Below are 17232 nucleotides of genomic sequence, written 5' to 3'. Positions count from 1 at the left end.
TTTGTTTGAGTGTGATCATTAATTTTTATTCTCCACAGGCAAACTCTAATCATAGCACTATCGTCATCCAGTGATTACAAGTGAAAAGTCCAGTGACTGCTAAATAAAAAGTCTTAGTTTACGCTGTGATTATAAACTTAAACATTTGCGAAAAATACACATTTACTAAGATTTTTAGTCGCACCCCTCGACAATTCCGGTTTCGTCTAATGTAGCTTGAATGTGAAGCAGGTTTGGCCAACCCTGGTGTAGACAATCAAAATAACTTTTCCACCAAAAAAATGGGTGCCGTGACTCGAAAAGGGTTTACGGGCATATGCAAAAAATTAATTTTAGTTATTTAGGGTTTAGTTTTAACTAGATTCTGACTGGAAAGAAGATTTAGTTTAAGTTTAGGTTATTATGACACAACATTTATGTTAGGTTGACAAGAAATTTGGAAAATAGCTTTAACCACACAATTTTTTGAATTTTTTGATGAAATAGTGGCAAAGCTGTTAACCCAGTAAAGTTATATAATAAAATAGAAAAAGCAGAACATATGGTAGCATCAAGGGGTTAAATTTTATTTACTCAACACAAGATTTAGCAAGCATCAGCTTGCTTCATTAGGTGTACTATGAGATAAAATAAAATCAAGAAAAAGGTTGCTCCTGTTTTCCTGTCCTGATCAACAGTTCTAAATTCGGGAAATACAATACAAACAAAAAAAAAAGGTGTGTCAATTGGAACTTGCACAAAGGTAAGCTCAGTAACCATGCACCAAGCAATGAAAAATCATTACCAAGTTTAATTCGTGCAAAGACTTTCCTCTGTTCGAGGACCATCCCTGACTTGAAAGTATGACAGTTTTTGATAAAATATGGTGCATCCAAATTTTTCCATGATGGTGTGCACCAAAATGTTAATTCTTTGTTTATTCATTGCTCATTGCTTGGTGGTGGACCCGACTGGAAAGTAGGCTACTACATTTTTTGACGAGAAATCATGCATGTAAAGATGCAATTTTGGCATTGCGGTGTACACTGGAGCCTCAATTCTTTGTTTAATTATTATAAATTGGTGTTCAAACAACTAATTTTTCTTCATTTGTTTATTATAAATTAGCGTAACCTACACGTTGATGAATCTCCTGCATGCAGCTGCCACACTTTCCACTATGTCTGATGAAGTTGTTATTTTATCACACTAGCCTAAAATGGTTAGCTTTTTATTTTTCCTTCCTTCACATACAATGATGAAAAATAATCAATACAATACAAAATAACTTTAGCCTACAACCTAATTTATTTTATTTTTTAGGCCTATTTACAAACCAACATAAAAATAAAGAAATTAGGCGTGCACATTGATGAATCCTGTGTGCGCTAGTACCGCACTTTCCACTTTTGAGTACCTACCACGATACCATATAGCGTACTGATTTAGGCTAAACCTATACTAAGGTCCTATGGTACCCCGTACCCGTACAGCAGGCCGCAGGAGTACAGCCTGCTCATACCTCAAGATTGTTACGGGCTAGTTCAGAAGGTAAAACATACATATCTGTCTGCTGTTCAAGGCTTAATATATATCACGAACAATTTTAAATATTTCGACTCAAACTACAGTTATAACTGCATAACGCACAGTTTAAGGCAAACCATACTAGTACGGGGATACAGTGTTATTGGTGATACTAGCGTTTACATTGGTTGCTGTGTGATACCTTTACAGACTGTTAATTCATATCATTCATAAACATGTCAAGGGCTATTTTAGCTGTTGATGTTGGTAAATATTGGTAGTTGGCTGACATGTGATTTTAGGTTTATGGACCCCTACGCAAGGTATAACACGACTTGAACTTGGGAGTCCAAATTTACGGGAAACGTAGCAATCTATCTTAGGGCGTCCGGGAGCATGGTCACCCGAAAAATTTTGAATTTACATCGTCTAATTACATTTTGATTAGTTATTTACAATTTAAATTTTGTATTTACATATAAATTTGCTTTTCTTTCAAAAACACTTCCGGTGAAATTTTTGTGCAATTTGCTCAGTTTTTCGCTTCCTAAATTCTTCTCTATCGCCCAAAGATTTCACTCCCTTCATTTCTCTGTTGCCATCGAGCGCCTAATACCTCCGAGGTATGCCAGCAGAAAACACAACTTTTTTTCATCTTGGCATGATGTTTCGTGACCGTTTAAGCATCAAGCTCTATGAAAGTAATCTTAAAGCAGGAGGGGACCAATTTACACAGAGGTTCGATTTACACAACTTTCCCTCTATTCTAAATACAGTTCATACAGCAAATAAGCTATGTAGCTCACGGCATAAACTCTTGACAGAAAGTTCTATGCAATTTATTCAGGGTTGCCGACATGTTTATGACTTGTAAATAATAAAAACAGTTGTTGGAATTGGATAATTTCTTAATAATTGCCTAATTGTCGCTAGATGTGTAGCTATACAGTACTTTCATATGCCACAAGTCGCAACTTCGTAAACGAAACTTGAACAAAAGCTAGTTCGGTAATCGGGGTTCGAGCGATGAAGAATCAACGCCGTACTTAATTCATTCAAAAACTTTCCTTAGTCCTAGAATAAAGATTATCATACCATATCAACATACCGTACTACCGTAACAAAGTTTATAAGATTGATAATGTCAGAAGTTTTATTAAGTTTTTTTGATTTTTATTGACTTTGCTGAAAAATGCATTTTTCAACTGAAAATTAGAATTACGGTACTTGTGTTTTCATTTATAGTTCAAAACGTTAAAAATTTTGTTAAATTGTGCATACCACTAAATGACTGATTTTTCAATAATTCTGAATCCACACATTGACGCAAAAATATCAATACATAACTACAGTAGAATCTTGAATATGTAATAATAATAATAATAATACTAGTACTTCAGCCAAATTAGTAATCGTAAAAATTGTAATAACAACCAAGAGAAAAGTTACAATATTACAATTAATTCAATAAATCAGCTAAGTCAACCATAAAAAAGTAAAATCTTTTTATTTCTAAATTTATAACGTATATCCAACCAACAGATGGCGTTACAGTAGCCGTAACCATAACAACATTTACTACTCTTTTGCACTTGGATAAAAATAAGCTGATAGACGACCATACAGCCATACTAAAATAAAGCGAAAAGCCAAGCATTTTAAGACTCAGAGAAAATTTTAACTGATTCGCATTGGTAACATATTGTTATTTGTTAAAGTTTAGTTTATTACTTTTAAATAAAACCCGTTAGGCTACGCGCTGATAAGCTAATAATGTTTTGGGGCTTTGCCGCTTTTTCTGTGTGTTTATTCAATTATTATTGTGTGTAAACTTTCAGACTTTTGTTCTTATTGTAATATTAATATAAATTTTTATTGGCTGTCTTTACTTCACTGGAAAAATTTGTTCATTCAAATTTTTTTTCGTAGCTTCTCGTTAACCTAACTTAAATGTTATAACAGTGTCACCCAAAACTAAACTAAATCTTTCTTTTAATCCAAGCCTATAGGCTTAATCTAACTTGAACAATTAGACCCCCAACTGAAAAGTAAGGCAGGTTTCAACCAGAAATCATGAGAACAAAGACTTAAATTTTGGCTTCATGGCGTGCACATAAGCCTCTACTCAGTGTTTATTTATTATAAATTGTCACTCAAAAAAACAGCTCTTCTTTGTTTGTTTATTGTAATTCGAGGTGAAGATACAAAAATTCGATGTGCTGGTTACTGAATCTCGTGCGTGCAGCTGACACATTTTCCGCTATTATTAAACCTTAAGTACCAAATTTTAGCTTTTTACATATTTTCTCTTCTAACCAAACCACTTAAAAATGGGTTCCTTGACTAATTACTATGAAATACTCATTTACTTTTATGTTTACTACAGTTACTGGTGGAAAATAATTAATTAACACAACATAATGTGATAGTAGAAATATCACAAACACAAATGTGATTCATTCAGAAAAAGATTTATACTGTTGATGATACTAATTATATCTCATGAGATTTTAATTCTTGTTTGAATTAGAACAGGGCTGTATGCTCGACTGGAAAATACAGCAGTTTTCGATTAAAAATTATGTGTGAAAATTTTGGTGTGATGGCATGCACAAAGTCATAATTCTTTGTTTATTTATTGTAAAATGGCATTTAATAACTCAGCTTTTCTTTGTTATTTTTTATTATAAATCTGCATGAAGCTGAAAAAGTTTGGTGTACACTTTGATAAATCTCATGTGTGCAGGTGCAACACTGATTTCCACTATGACCTATACATATAATATAGTGACATACTCTTTATCCTCAGACTGAAGACAATTTTTAAGCGTGACTTAAACTTGGTGATGATTCCTTATCACTTGAGCCTCGTATTCCAAGCTAGTTTCTGGGCAAGTTTCGATAGGCACCATAATTTATTTCTATTAATATCGTATTGCCTGAATTTGGGCTGTTCACCAGGATTTTACAATTTGACAAAATGAGGGACACTTTTTTGGCTGAAAACTAGTGTTTTTCAGGTTTATCATTTTGCAACACTGGGCTTTGCAATGGCAATGTATAACTGCCAAGTTTTGCATCTGATTCATGTAATTAAGAGGCAGATGCTTTACCTCTTAATTAATATTAAGTTAATATTAAATAATTAGGTTATTGTTAAAAATGAAATGAATCATATATTAAATTAAGATTTTTTTGTTACTTGTAACTTCCATGTTGAAAAAAAAATATTGAAAAAACCAAAGTTGCTGGTAGTAAATTCCAATGCCAGTAAAACTGAAAAATTGTACAATTGCATGATACTTTTTTTTGGTTATTAGACTTACTGTCGCAGTCGACATAGATACATGAAACTTTTTCATGTAATATTTTGTTGAGTACGACATTTTTTACAATATTTTTAAACATTGGCAAAATCAGGTCTAGTAAACTGTGACACAACAGTAAATACTGACACAGTAATTACAGTAATTATGTATGTCAATACCGCTTTTTTTCGTTACCTTGCAGGTTTATTCTTGACATTAGGCACTGAAGCTTTAATCATGTCAACTGCTATAGCTCAGTCCCACCATATCTTTGGGTTCCGGCCCAATATAAGTGGGAATATAAATTACATGGATGAACAAACCATTGTTTTTCCATCTGGAAACCAAGTTGTTCGCTTTAACATCGATCAGAAACAACAAAAATTTATTCCAGGATCTGATAAATGCAATGGTATGCTTTGTTTCATGTTGATCTTAGATGAAATTTGCTAAATTTACAGTAGAGAATGAAAATTTTTTAGTAAAAATTTTATTGATAAAATATATCACTGTTTGTATTTCAGGCATGACTGCTATAGCGCTTAGTCCAAACAGACGATATATAGCTGTTGCTGAGAAAGGAGAAAAACCGTCTGTTACCGTATATGATCTTCTTCATGATCAATCCAAAAAAAGAAAGGTCACTTATTATGCATTATTTTTTTATGTCATATTAAATATCCAAACACTATTTGATGGATACATGTATAAGATCAATTTTAGTGTTATTTCTACTGTTGGTTTCAGACACTGTCAGCTCCAGAATTACAAACTCATGAGTTTGTCAGCCTTGCATTTTCTCCTGATTCAAAGTATCTTATTGCTCAAGGTGGTCGTCCAGACTGGATCCTGGTTTACTGGGCTTGGGAAAAGTCTAAAATTATGGCAAATATGAAAACAACAAACCAGGCTGGGCAGCCTGTCTATCAGGTTGAGTGACTACTCGTGTTGACAGATGTAGTGATATTGTAATTACCTTAATTTGTAAATGCATTTTTATTTTAGATCAGTTTCAACCCTCAAGATAATACACAAATATGTGTAATTGGCAATCACATTTTCAAGCTATTTCGATATGCTGAAGGAAATCTAAAACAATTTGGTTTCCAAAAGATGGAACCGCAAAATTTCTTATCACATGCCTGGGTAAATTCAAAGTGATAATAATCAATGTTTTATTGTTCAACTAAAAAAGGATGTTTTATTATCTGGATCCGTACTTTTATATTGGATGTATATATTTTTGTTTTCTTTAACCTAGTAATCTATGATTAATCGTTTTACTATACTTTGCAATGATGCTTAAAATGCATAAAATTTTGCCATTGTGCAATGGTAATGTTTCTTTATAGGGATAATTTGATTAGCCTATGTTTATTAACAAACAATAGTTTTAAAGTTATCGTCAAATATAATAGTAGCAATTTGTGTAATATATGACCTTTCTAGGTTTCCGACGAGAGAGTAGTTGTCGGTAGTGATACTGGCAGATTGTTACTGTTTGAGAATGGTGAGCTGAAGTCTGAATTTTATGCTGCTGTTTCTACTGGATTAACTGCTGAGAGCAGTAGTGTCAGGTAAGTTCAACAACAAACTAATAACTGATATATGTAATTAGTTAATGATATAACTGATTATAAACAAATTGTCTTGGTTTGTGATTGAGTGAGACTTTACTGCTAGTAAGTTTTCCTTTTAAAATTTTCTATTTTATATATTCTGCAGTTGAAGGTGCATAATATGTAGTATTATTTTTTGCTCATATTTGTTCAATTTATGTACGAAACTATTTAGAGCAAGCGTTAGCATGATTCCAGAAGACTCTTTGAGTGCATCTGGCAGTGGGTTTTCATCTCAAATTACATCAATCGTTGCTCATTCTAAGGGTTTTGCTTGTTCTGGTGGTGCTGGAATGGTACATCTCTTTGAAAAAACTGATGAGAAAGATTTCTATCATAAAACTCGGCTTATAAAAGTAAGATTTTTTTATCTGAGAAATGCAGCAGTTTTTAAATTTATGCTCTGAAATTTAATTTTACTTCAGCTGAGTTAAATTCAGTTTAAATTATGACTAATTGATTTTAATTACCTACAATTAAATATTTTATATATTGTAGTACATATCAACTTCATTTATCCAATTCCTAGTTTTTGTTTACAAATTTACATTGCTTTTTATAGATTCCACCAGATCCACACAGTACAGACCCGACTTTAGCTGAAAACCAAGTCATTGTATCTTTAACAGTCAGTCCAAGTGAGGAAATGCTAGTGGCCGCCACTGACCAAAGTCAGCTTTTTAGCATATCTATGTCTTCAGCCGACTTGGGAAAAGGTTGTTGTTAGCTTTATTTTTTCACTTTGTGTTTATATTTTGCTTTTTAGTATGATTCTAGCTCTTCATAAACAACTTTATTGTAATAAACCAGAAATAAAAGAACAAAAATAGTAATTTTGGCTATTCATTTCCTTTAGGAGAACAAGCGTCCTTTGAACCACTCACACATTCATTTCACAGTAGTACCATAACTGGCTTGGATATCTGTATTAGAAAACCACTGATTGCTACCTGTTCTCTTGACCATTCTGTTCGCATTTGGAATTATGAAACTAAGTAAATGCCTCTAGATTACTCAACACGCTTCAATCGGTTCAACTAATACTATAGATATAGATTTAATTCAACTATTTATACCTATTGTGATGGTTATAAATAATTGCATAGACATCTTTATTTCAACATGATGTTTCAGTTCTCTTGAGCTTTACAAAGTATTCCAAGAAGAAGCATACAGCATTGCTTTGCATCCATCTGGGCTCTATATCTTGGTCGGGTTTAGTGATAAGCTTCGATTAATGAACATTCTCATTGATGATATTCGCATATTTAAAGAATTAACAATTAGAGGATGTCGTGAGGTGAACACATATAACTTTTGATGGACTTTTATTCGGTGCAAAGCATTTGATTTGGGTTGTGTACAGCGCTAAACTGTAATTAATTTTCTAAAATTCTTTACATCTATGATACATTTTGATCATCATCATCTGTATTTTGCAGTGTGCTTTTAGTAATGGTGGTCATCTATTTGCCGCCGTTCACGGAAATGTGATCCAGGTTTATTCCTCCACAACATTTGAAAATGTATCCAACTTGAAAGGGCATAATGGCAAAGTAAGATTATTTAATATGTCCTATTGGCATATTAGTGCTGTTTATGTAATTGAATTTGGTGCAGACTCATATGTTCATTTTAAGGTTTTTAAGCATTTTTGATTTTTGAAAAGTAACAATTTCTTTCTTCGTCACAGGTTCGTTCCATTGCCTGGAGTGCTGATGACAGCAAGCTTATTTCAAGTGGGATGGATGGTGCTGTCTATGAGTGGTCCGCTGCTCAAGCAAAACGAGTTAATGAAGTTGTTTTGAAAACTTGTGCTTATTCTGGTGTTACTGTATCCCCTAATGGAAAACATACATATGCTGTTGGGTCTGACAAATCTTTGAAAGAAATCACAGAGTCACAGGTAACTAGCAAAGTAATAAAGGACAAACTGACGCTAAATTATTTGTAATAACAAAATAGGAATTACTGTTTTATACCATTTTAGATCATGAGGACTGTCGATTCAAATGGTATTACTTTGACACAAGTAGCAATGTCCCACAGTGGACGCATGCTCTTCTGTGGAACAGTTACTGGAGCTCTTCGGTCCATAAAATTTCCACTCACTGATGCTGGAGAATATACTGAGCATCAAGCTCATGCTTCACAGATCTCAAAGGTTGAAGATGATGTTATTTTAGACGATATTGTTTCTTCAGCTAGCTAACTTTTTATTGAAGATTACTTGTGAAGATTTGTATGATATTCTGCAGATGAAAATCACTTATGATGATCAGTATTTAATCACTGTCTCGGAAGATGCTTGTCTGATGATTTGGAGAGTCTCTGACAAGGAAGGTCGTGGTGTAAAACATGATCGAGATGTTCCTTATGCTGAGGAAATTCTTATCACCAAATCTGATTTGGAAGAAAAGGTGAAGCAAAGCAAATAACAAACAAATTCCTAAGCTATTGCACAACCAATATGGTATGTTATATGTGTATACTTGTATTTTACTACATTCGTCATGTTCCTACAGAACCAGCTGATGTCTGAATTGAAGACAAGAGTTGAAGAATTAAAGATGGAGAATGAATACCAGCTTCGTTTAAAAGACATGAATTACAATGAAAAAATTAAGGAGCTAACTGAGAAGTTTATTCAGGTACAAAGTGAACTTTGATTTTTTTGCATGAAGCTTTTTGATATTCTATAAACCTTACTTTTTTCACATTAAAGATTTACTTTTTGTTTAAGCTCTACTTCGTTGTAGTATTCCTTAACTAAGATGTTAAATACTAGGAAATGGAAAATCTTAAAACAAAAAATCAAGTTTTAAAAACTGAGAAGGAAAAAGAAATTGCAAAGCATGAAGAGGAGTTGGCAGAAGTGGTGGACAAACACTCAAAGGATATGCAAGATCTTGGTAACAGCTAACTGTGACTGGTTTGTTTAAATTATTACTATTTTAGTAAGTAAAATTTGTTATTCACTTAATTTCAGAGTCAACCAACAACCAAAAATTAATGTTGGAGTATGAGAAATACCAAGAGCTCCAAGCCAAGTCCCAAAGGATGCAGGAAGATTATGAGAGGCAACTGCAGGATGCTGATGAAGGAAAAGAACAAGCTTTGGAAGAATTGACAGAATATTATGAAACAAAATTACAAGAAAAAAGTTCCCAGCTTGAACAAGTAAAGCAAGGTGGCTCTTATTTTAAACATGTAACGGTGGAATTGTAATCAGTTTCATTTGCAATTTCACAGGCGAACGATGAGGCAAGACAGCAGCAGAGAGAGTATGAAGAAACCAAGAGACAAATTGAAGAAGATGCTGATCGTGAGATCCTTGACATCAAAAACAAGTATGAGAGAAGGCTCCGTGATGAAATTGAGACAAACATGAGGTTGAAAGGGGAATCTGGTATAATGAGGAAAAAGGTAGGAACCAATCTCATTTATTCCAACTTTAACCATAAGCATTCGCTACCTCTTATTTCAGTACTTGATTTTATATTGAACATCCATTTTCATCTGAGTTTGCAATGATACTAATGTGTCAAATTTAGTTCAACAGTCTCAACAAAGAGATAGACAGTAAGAATGAAGAAATTAAGACCATGCAACAAGAAAAACAGAAACTGGAAAATGTTATTAAATCTTTGGAAAAAGACATCCACGGCCTAAAGAAGGAAATACAAGAGAGAGATGAAACTATACAAGACAAGGTATTATTGTGCATCCTTATTTGGGTTGGATTTGTTTTAATGTAGTACTCTTTCTGTCACTTTTTTTCCAGTTAGTTCTATGACGTGTTTGCTTAATTAATTTCTTTCCTAAATTTCATTTGTAACGCATTGGCTCTTTTAGATTTTACTTTGGCTTTCAGCATGCATCAGACTACTCTCTAAAAATGTGACATTACTAAATTTGCGTTACTCAATTAGTTATTTTCTTTATTTCTCAGGAAAAACGAATTTATGACTTAAAGAAAAAGAATCAAGAACTTGAGAAGTTCAAGTTTGTGCTCGATTACAAAATCAAGGAATTAAAAAAACAGATTGAACCCAGAGAAAATGATATCAAAGCAATGAAAGAACAAATTCAGGCAACTATTAGACTGAAATCTTTACCCCGAAACGTTGTTGAAACGAAACACGAAACGTTGTTTTTCTCATTCTGTTTAACTTAAAATGTGTTTTTTCTACTTGCTCATTGCAGGAAATGGAAAGTGAACTGGAACGTTTCCACAAACAAAACACGCAACTTGAGCTGAACATCACTGAGTTGAAGCAGAAGCTGAAAGCGACAGACAGGGAGCTCCACCACGAACGACAACGAGTAACTTTTACATTTTTCGTTCACAAATAAAACTTCAAAGATAGGCAAAATATATTTCAATTAAGTCCGGCGAATTTCATTTTTGATGGAAAGTGGTTTTATTTTTGTTCTTTATTTAAGGTGCGTGATACAGAAGCAGTAATCAAGATAATGAAGACTGACATACACAACTGTGTTGGATTCCTACAAGAACCAAAGAAATTAAAAGAGTCGATCAAGAAAATTTACGATACTCATGTTCATGATGATTCAGTAAGAGAGTTTATTTTGTGTTAATCAAAAGTCAACTTTCAAGTGACTGTTTGGAAACTCTCCCTAATAACGTCGGATTGTTTAAAGTTAAAACGCATCAACTTGTAACTGTGAAATCTTATACAAACTTTTAATCATTTAGCTTGGAGGTCTTCTACAGACTTACAATATTTTATACTTTATTTGAGGATCCTCTTACGATAATTGCCTTAATTTTGATCTTAGGCAGAATCTGTCAGTGTTGACACCGACATACAAAAGGAATACTCACGTCAGCGCGAACATCTTGAAAGATCAGTTGCTTCTTATCGCAAAAAGCTTGCGAAAGATACCGAGATACATAGAGCTGACAATGTCCGTATAATGCAGGTCTGTACTTGAAACAAACTCTGGTATCAGTTATAAATTATTTGTTTCCCACTTCATGTTCAATTTTTGTGCGACTATTTTCATCACACCATGCTGTTTTCAGGAAAACGTGTCCCTAATTAAAGAAATAAATGACTTGCGCCGTGAACTAAAGTTGACGCGAACTCAAGTGCATGACCTCGAAGCGTCCCTGGGAACCAACAGATCTAAAATAGCGCCTGGGAAAAATGCCGGAAAGCGTTTAGAAACTGCTACCACAAGTAAGCTGCGTAATTTCTGTGGTATGGATATACGTATTGTTAATATTGTTTTCACGTATGCCGTCTGTAGGTGTAGGTCTACGTAAAAGTTACTGTAGTATGTATAAGTTAGTAGGCATAACTGTTATTGCTTCATAAAACATACTTTTTATATTAAATTTCTTTTTCCCTTCGTTCAGTGTCTGATGCAAGTGGAGGACGAAGTGTGGTGCATCATAATTTTGAGGAGGAGGCTCCGCGTATCATAGACATGCAGAAAATGGAAATACGAAAATTAAGAAATCAGGTTACTTTGGATAAAGCTATTATCCGACACGGCTTTGCCCAAACCGCTACATATAGACCCCATCCATTTCATTTCACTCTTTTCAAACAAGCAAGTTGTCACTTTTTCAGATTATGAACTTAGATGAGCAGCTTGCAAGAAGACCACCGTCCGGAGGAAAATTGCCGCCAATGGTTCTGACACAGTGATTCATCCCCGTGTTTTCATCAAAATTGTTCCTTTAGTTTTGTTGGAAGTGTCCCTATATTTTATCGCATTAACTGTGGAGTTATTTTGTATAGTATAAAATGTTTAATACAAGGCGCTTTTTGCGCATGTGTTGTTTAATAAATCTTTTATTATTTTTGAAATATTTTTTGCAATGATAACGGAAGATTAGGCTAATGAGGTAGCTTATGGCGTCGGAATATTTATCGTCAGACCGAAGAGCAAAGCTGTCTGCGTCTTGGACTTAGCAATTATTTTTTCATTTCTCGGACCTGCTTCACTGTCTGTTTACACTTTACAATTGTAAACTTCACAATTTATGGTGGATGTAATTTTTGTTAATTTTAAAGGTAAAGATGGATTCCAAGCGTCGAAATGAGAAGTTATTGTTCTAACTTTACTGAGCCAGTGACGCAAATGAGAGTAGCCTAGGGTACTGCACATACGCATGTGCGTTGACTACCATTTTTCAGTTGCGTTTTGTGAACTTACGCTAATTTACACTTAAAAACTTTCAGGCTGTCACCGTGTTCGTTTCAGAGTCATATTTATCACCTCTGACGGTATACGTTGTTCTTAATTACCATATTCGTATTACTTGTATCACATCACACGTTTACCGGCTTGCCGAGTGATTCGAGCGCGGTGACGCCATACTGTTGTTATGGCCTTGACCAAGGCATTAACGACACTTGCTCTTGTTCAGTGGACCTGATGGACAGTTCTAAATTCGGGCAATATTAGGCCTATATAAAAAAAGGCAAAATAATAAATGTGTGAAAATCGGAAAGGCTAGAATTAATAGAAACTTGAATTAATAGAAATTCGGTTGCAAAATGCGTAAACTTGATGCGAGGCCACTAAATTAGCGTTTATTTTCGTCATTGTGCGCCGATGTAGATACTGATCATAAATCATTCCTGCTGCAAACGGAGGTGTGGTGGTTATCACGGGGCTGTGTTCTAAAGCGTGTATGTGATCTGCGAGAGCAAATCGCTATCTTTCTTAGGCAACAAAATTTCTTCATATTAGCTGAAGAGTTTTATTGGAGGCAGACTTGAGTAAGTTTAGATTGCCGTATTAAAACACCGCAGATAGGCTATCAAAAAATAGAAAATTAGCTTTAAATACACAATTTTTCGGTGAAATAGTGGCAGCCTTTAAATATCACCATACGCATGGCTTGGGTCGCAGGATTGTTTTTTACCAATTTGGTTTTTAAAAGTTTGGAACTACTACAAGCTACTCGGTACTTGCACAGTGTTAAAAAGCCAATAACATTAATTTATATAACAAATGTTTGGGATCTGGGCTTAAAAAGGATGGCTCAAGACGTTACGAACGAACGAACGAACGTGTTCTAATCTCGAGATTTGCTTTGTGCTAATCTGGACTCGAGCAAGGCACTTGATCGGCAGCTTTGCTGGCTTCTACGACCCCACCCATGTCAAAGAGTTTCTCATTGTCATTGGACGCACTCGCTGCGATCCCTAGAGGAAAACGCCAGTCCTGGGCAATCACGCGTTCTTAAACCCCTTCTGGTATTTGCCTAGGCGTTCGGGAAAAGACTCTTACCCACTTTTGTGTATCAGGCTACTCGCTGACCGCTCGTATTAAGTTGCGTGCTTGTACCGTACGCTATGCGTAAACCCACTAAGTGCATCAGGTTCAGCCAATACTTTTATAAACAGTCGGTGCCCAAGTATTAACTTAGTGCAAAAGGGCGAGTGTAAATCTACGTATCATCGCGCAAATTATTTTTTGGCATAATCTTTTACGAAACATATTTTTGTGAAATAAGTTTTGGAAAAGATGTAGTTTCTGTTGAGTTATTTAGAGTTCTTTATAGGGCCTACTATAGTTTTTTCAATTTTCACAGTTCTCCCAGGTTGAAATGCTTCATTTAATCGCAACCTTATAGTTTCGTCATTCATTGTGCGGAACAAAATATATGATGCCAAAGGGCACAGTAAATTCTGTAAAATAATTGCTTACAAACAATTATTGTCAATCTGGAAAAAGTGGCAAAGCCCCAGAGCTTAAAACAAGCCAGGTGGCAACAATATAGCTGCGCTATTATATGACAAGTTGGCATGGCCAATTAATTGGCCGCCAAGCGCACATATAACGGTAAGTCTGTTTAAAACAGAGTAGGGAATATATGTCTATGGTCGATTTGCATATATTATATTTGTATTAAAAGTATGTTCTACTTACCTAACTAACATTAAGCACATTAAGTTCGAATTATTATCTTCAAGCAGTTACGTAATTAATTATTACGCACTTCTCACCAAATAGTATTACAAACTTCATGAATTATACATCAACTAAATTACAGTCATTGCTATTTAAATTTTTACAAGTTACAGTACTATAGAATTTTTTTGCTTTAACTAATACAAGTAATATTTTGAATGGTAGTAATAATACTTATTTAAAATATGTTTAGAGGTTTCTAATGTATCTAAGGTTTTTACAATATGTAACGTTTGGTTTGGTTCAACCAAAGAGATTTAAATATAAAGCAAGAAGTCTTTGGTTCAACTTGAGGTATAAGAGATCTGTGAAGTATTTCCACCGCTTGAATTAATAAGTTTTACCGCGGCCATTTAAAATCCTTTTTACATAGGAGCTTGCCGCTTGGCTCTTTACTTTGGCTGGCTAGCCTAGGTTGTCTGCTTTGTGTGTGGTTTTTGTAAGGTTAGAAAATGCACGTACTGGTAGCAAGGATAGACGCCTTCTATCAGAGTAACGACCAAACAAAGATTGAAAGATGTATTGCTGAAAAAAATTCAATGCTTTACCAAATCAGTTTGGCTCAAACATGACCAACACTCCCTACACACTAATTTAAGGAAGGTCGGAAAGTGAGAAAGTAGCCTACCTGTACCGGATGATGGTGAAGTAACAGTATCGTTATATACACTATTTTAAGTGATAAATTTTAAGATATTGGGCCTAGTTGATATAAATTGATACAATCATAATCTTAGAAAAAACGAACTTTATTTATTTATTTTTTTAATTGCTAAAACTTATACAAGGCATCAAGAACTATTGGCTAGACTGTGTAACTAAATTTACTAGCCCTATAATCTCGGTTATCAGAAATAATAGGCCACTTTAACTGTACTCCCAGATTTCAGAATATGACGCGTGCACAATAGGCCTAGAGAAGTTTTCAACAAAATGTCTTTTCAAATTGGCACGTTAGCCCTATATACTAGGGATAAGTTTAAAATAATTTAAGCTTTGGAAAAAACGTGATTTTAAGTTGAAAAATATCATTTGTTTTAATTTGCAGCCCAGCTTTGTAATTTACCCGTGAGAAGAAAAAGTTTTGGTCAGATGGTATTAGTATTAGGTTAATTTACATTTTGGAAAAATTAGTACGTTTTTTTGAATTAAAAATTAACATACAGTTTAATTCACTGACTGGTGTAATTGCCGTTTATCGTATTCGAATTTTCCTATTTCGGCAAACAGTTTCCAGTAAAATAAGTGTCTACTTCACCAGCCGTCGTTTACCGAAGTAAGATAAAAACCAATTGCATAACTGGCTAGCTGTAACCGAAGTAGCATTTTTTTTCAAATTTGATAAAATGAAAACGGCCATACTCTCTCTTATAACATAATAGCAGACATTGATTAATTATTGATTTCCCCTTTCTACTAAATTTTCTTCATAAAACCGCACTTTTTTTATTCTGACTTTAGCACGTACAGTACAATGATCATTAATGTCTAAGCCTTATTTTTTATTTTACGCGGATTAATATAAATATACAATAAAAATTTGTTTGCTTGCGCGCCCGTTTATAGTAATTATAAACAAAATCCAAGTAGGGATTTTTTGTCAAACACTGCCATATTGAGGGTTTCATAGGTAGGCTACTTTTTGTTTTTGACTTTTTACCAATTCAGTGCGATTTGTGTTTTTAACTGGCATATAATATATATATATTATAAAATATCGGAAATCTGTGTTAATTTTGTAATAGGTATCATTCATAGCCCATACAACATGGTTACCAGTGTTTTTGGTACACATAGTTATATCAGTACGCTTTTACAACAGTGGTTTCCGTACAGGATTTCTTACTATAAACCAAACTGGCCAACATCAGTGGTGGCTCGTGAGTTTATAACTGGAAAAGCTGCATCTTAATTAGGAATTTTTAAACCTTATTTTATTACTCAATTTTCAAATAAAAGTACTAACTAGATTACTAGAACAGCCCCTTTCTGAGTTACTGTTTGAATGGCAAGATGTTTTCGACCGCCCGTTTAAGCGCTTTGAAGAAAAATAGAAAATTAAACCATGTTGATGTTTTATTTGAATTAGACATAAATTACAAAAGGGCCTGCAGCCACTCTGTATGAGCCGCCCCTGGCCAACATGTTCATGAAATTATTATTGCTGGTGCGAACAGATTCAGGATTTCTTTTTATCTACCTACAATATATTAGTGTCTGCAGTAACCAAAATAGGTGCATTCTTACAGTTTATATCGATCTCTATTTCCCTTAAGTCAGCCAGCATGCTAATCATGCTCACAAAATGATTGGGTTGCAGGACTAAGATTTTTTTATCGGTCGTGCCAAAAAGTATTTGCCAAAACTTGCACTAAATTGTCATGTGTTTTTTTGCCATTAACGGTATGGGGCAATAAGTTTTTGACCTTTGATGCTATGCTAATCATTACAGAAAAAATATGGCATGTGTGCACACAATCAGTGATCAGCACAGACCCACAGTCTAAAAACTGGTGAAATGATAATTAATATAATGATTCATAAAGATGTTAGGTAAGCATGGTAATCAATCACAGATAGAGTTGGATTCAAAGGTATAATGAAGTGCACCACCGCTTCCTATATTAGTTCCCTCTAAATCTAGGTCAGCGTAGTTTTCCTTAGAGAAAGAAAGCTTTTAATGTCACTTGTGCTACAGATATATTTCTTTAATCTACTGTAAGTTATAGCAGAAATAATTAGCTTAATCAAGAAAGAGGACAACAATACAGCATGTAGGTAGTTTAATAAATCTTTTTTACATTCTTTATTATAACTATTTTTATATAATTTTTACACTT

General features: G+C 34.0%; 1 protein-coding gene across 1 annotated transcript; it reads left to right on the top strand.

Annotated features, from left to right (window-relative positions):
• Window positions 1–3181: 3181 nt before the first annotated feature.
• Window positions 3182–12276, top strand: LOC143459878 (cilia- and flagella-associated protein 57-like). Its single transcript, XM_076957186.1, has 26 exons — window positions 3182–3200; window positions 5017–5226; window positions 5339–5454; window positions 5562–5744; window positions 5820–5960; window positions 6264–6391; window positions 6609–6789; window positions 6996–7149; window positions 7290–7428; window positions 7568–7733; window positions 7876–7989; window positions 8127–8339; window positions 8424–8597; window positions 8692–8853; window positions 8959–9084; window positions 9222–9345; window positions 9423–9613; window positions 9686–9859; window positions 9988–10146; window positions 10386–10526; window positions 10640–10759; window positions 10880–11011; window positions 11237–11380; window positions 11484–11640; window positions 11820–11926; window positions 12037–12276. The coding sequence occupies exons 2-26, from the start codon at window positions 5052–5054 to the stop codon at window positions 12112–12114; spliced, it is 3699 nt and encodes a 1232-aa protein (XP_076813301.1). The 5' UTR covers window positions 3182–3200; window positions 5017–5051; the 3' UTR covers window positions 12115–12276.
• The last annotated feature ends 4956 nt before the right edge of the window (window positions 12277–17232 follow it).

The sequence above is a fragment of the Clavelina lepadiformis genome, chromosome 5, assembly GCF_947623445.1.
Source record: "Clavelina lepadiformis chromosome 5, kaClaLepa1.1, whole genome shotgun sequence".
In the NCBI taxonomy this organism is placed as follows: Eukaryota; Metazoa; Chordata; class Ascidiacea; order Aplousobranchia; family Clavelinidae; genus Clavelina; species Clavelina lepadiformis.
The sequence above is the reverse complement of the archived record's forward strand: the minus strand, read 5'-3'. Positions and strand labels throughout refer to the sequence as shown.

Bases quoted from the DNA above. Each gene is read 5' to 3' on its own strand.
- LOC143459878 (XM_076957186.1), top strand. From the start codon at position 5,052: ATGTCAACTGCTATAGCTCAGTCCCACCATATCTTTGGGTTCCGGCCC. The intron at 5,961-6,263 runs GTAAATTCAAAG...TGACCTTTCTAG, and splicing joins ATTTCTTATCACATGCCTGG to GTTTCCGACGAGAGAGTAGT. The intron at 9,614-9,685 runs GTAAAGCAAGGT...GCAATTTCACAG, and splicing joins AAAGTTCCCAGCTTGAACAA to GCGAACGATGAGGCAAGACA.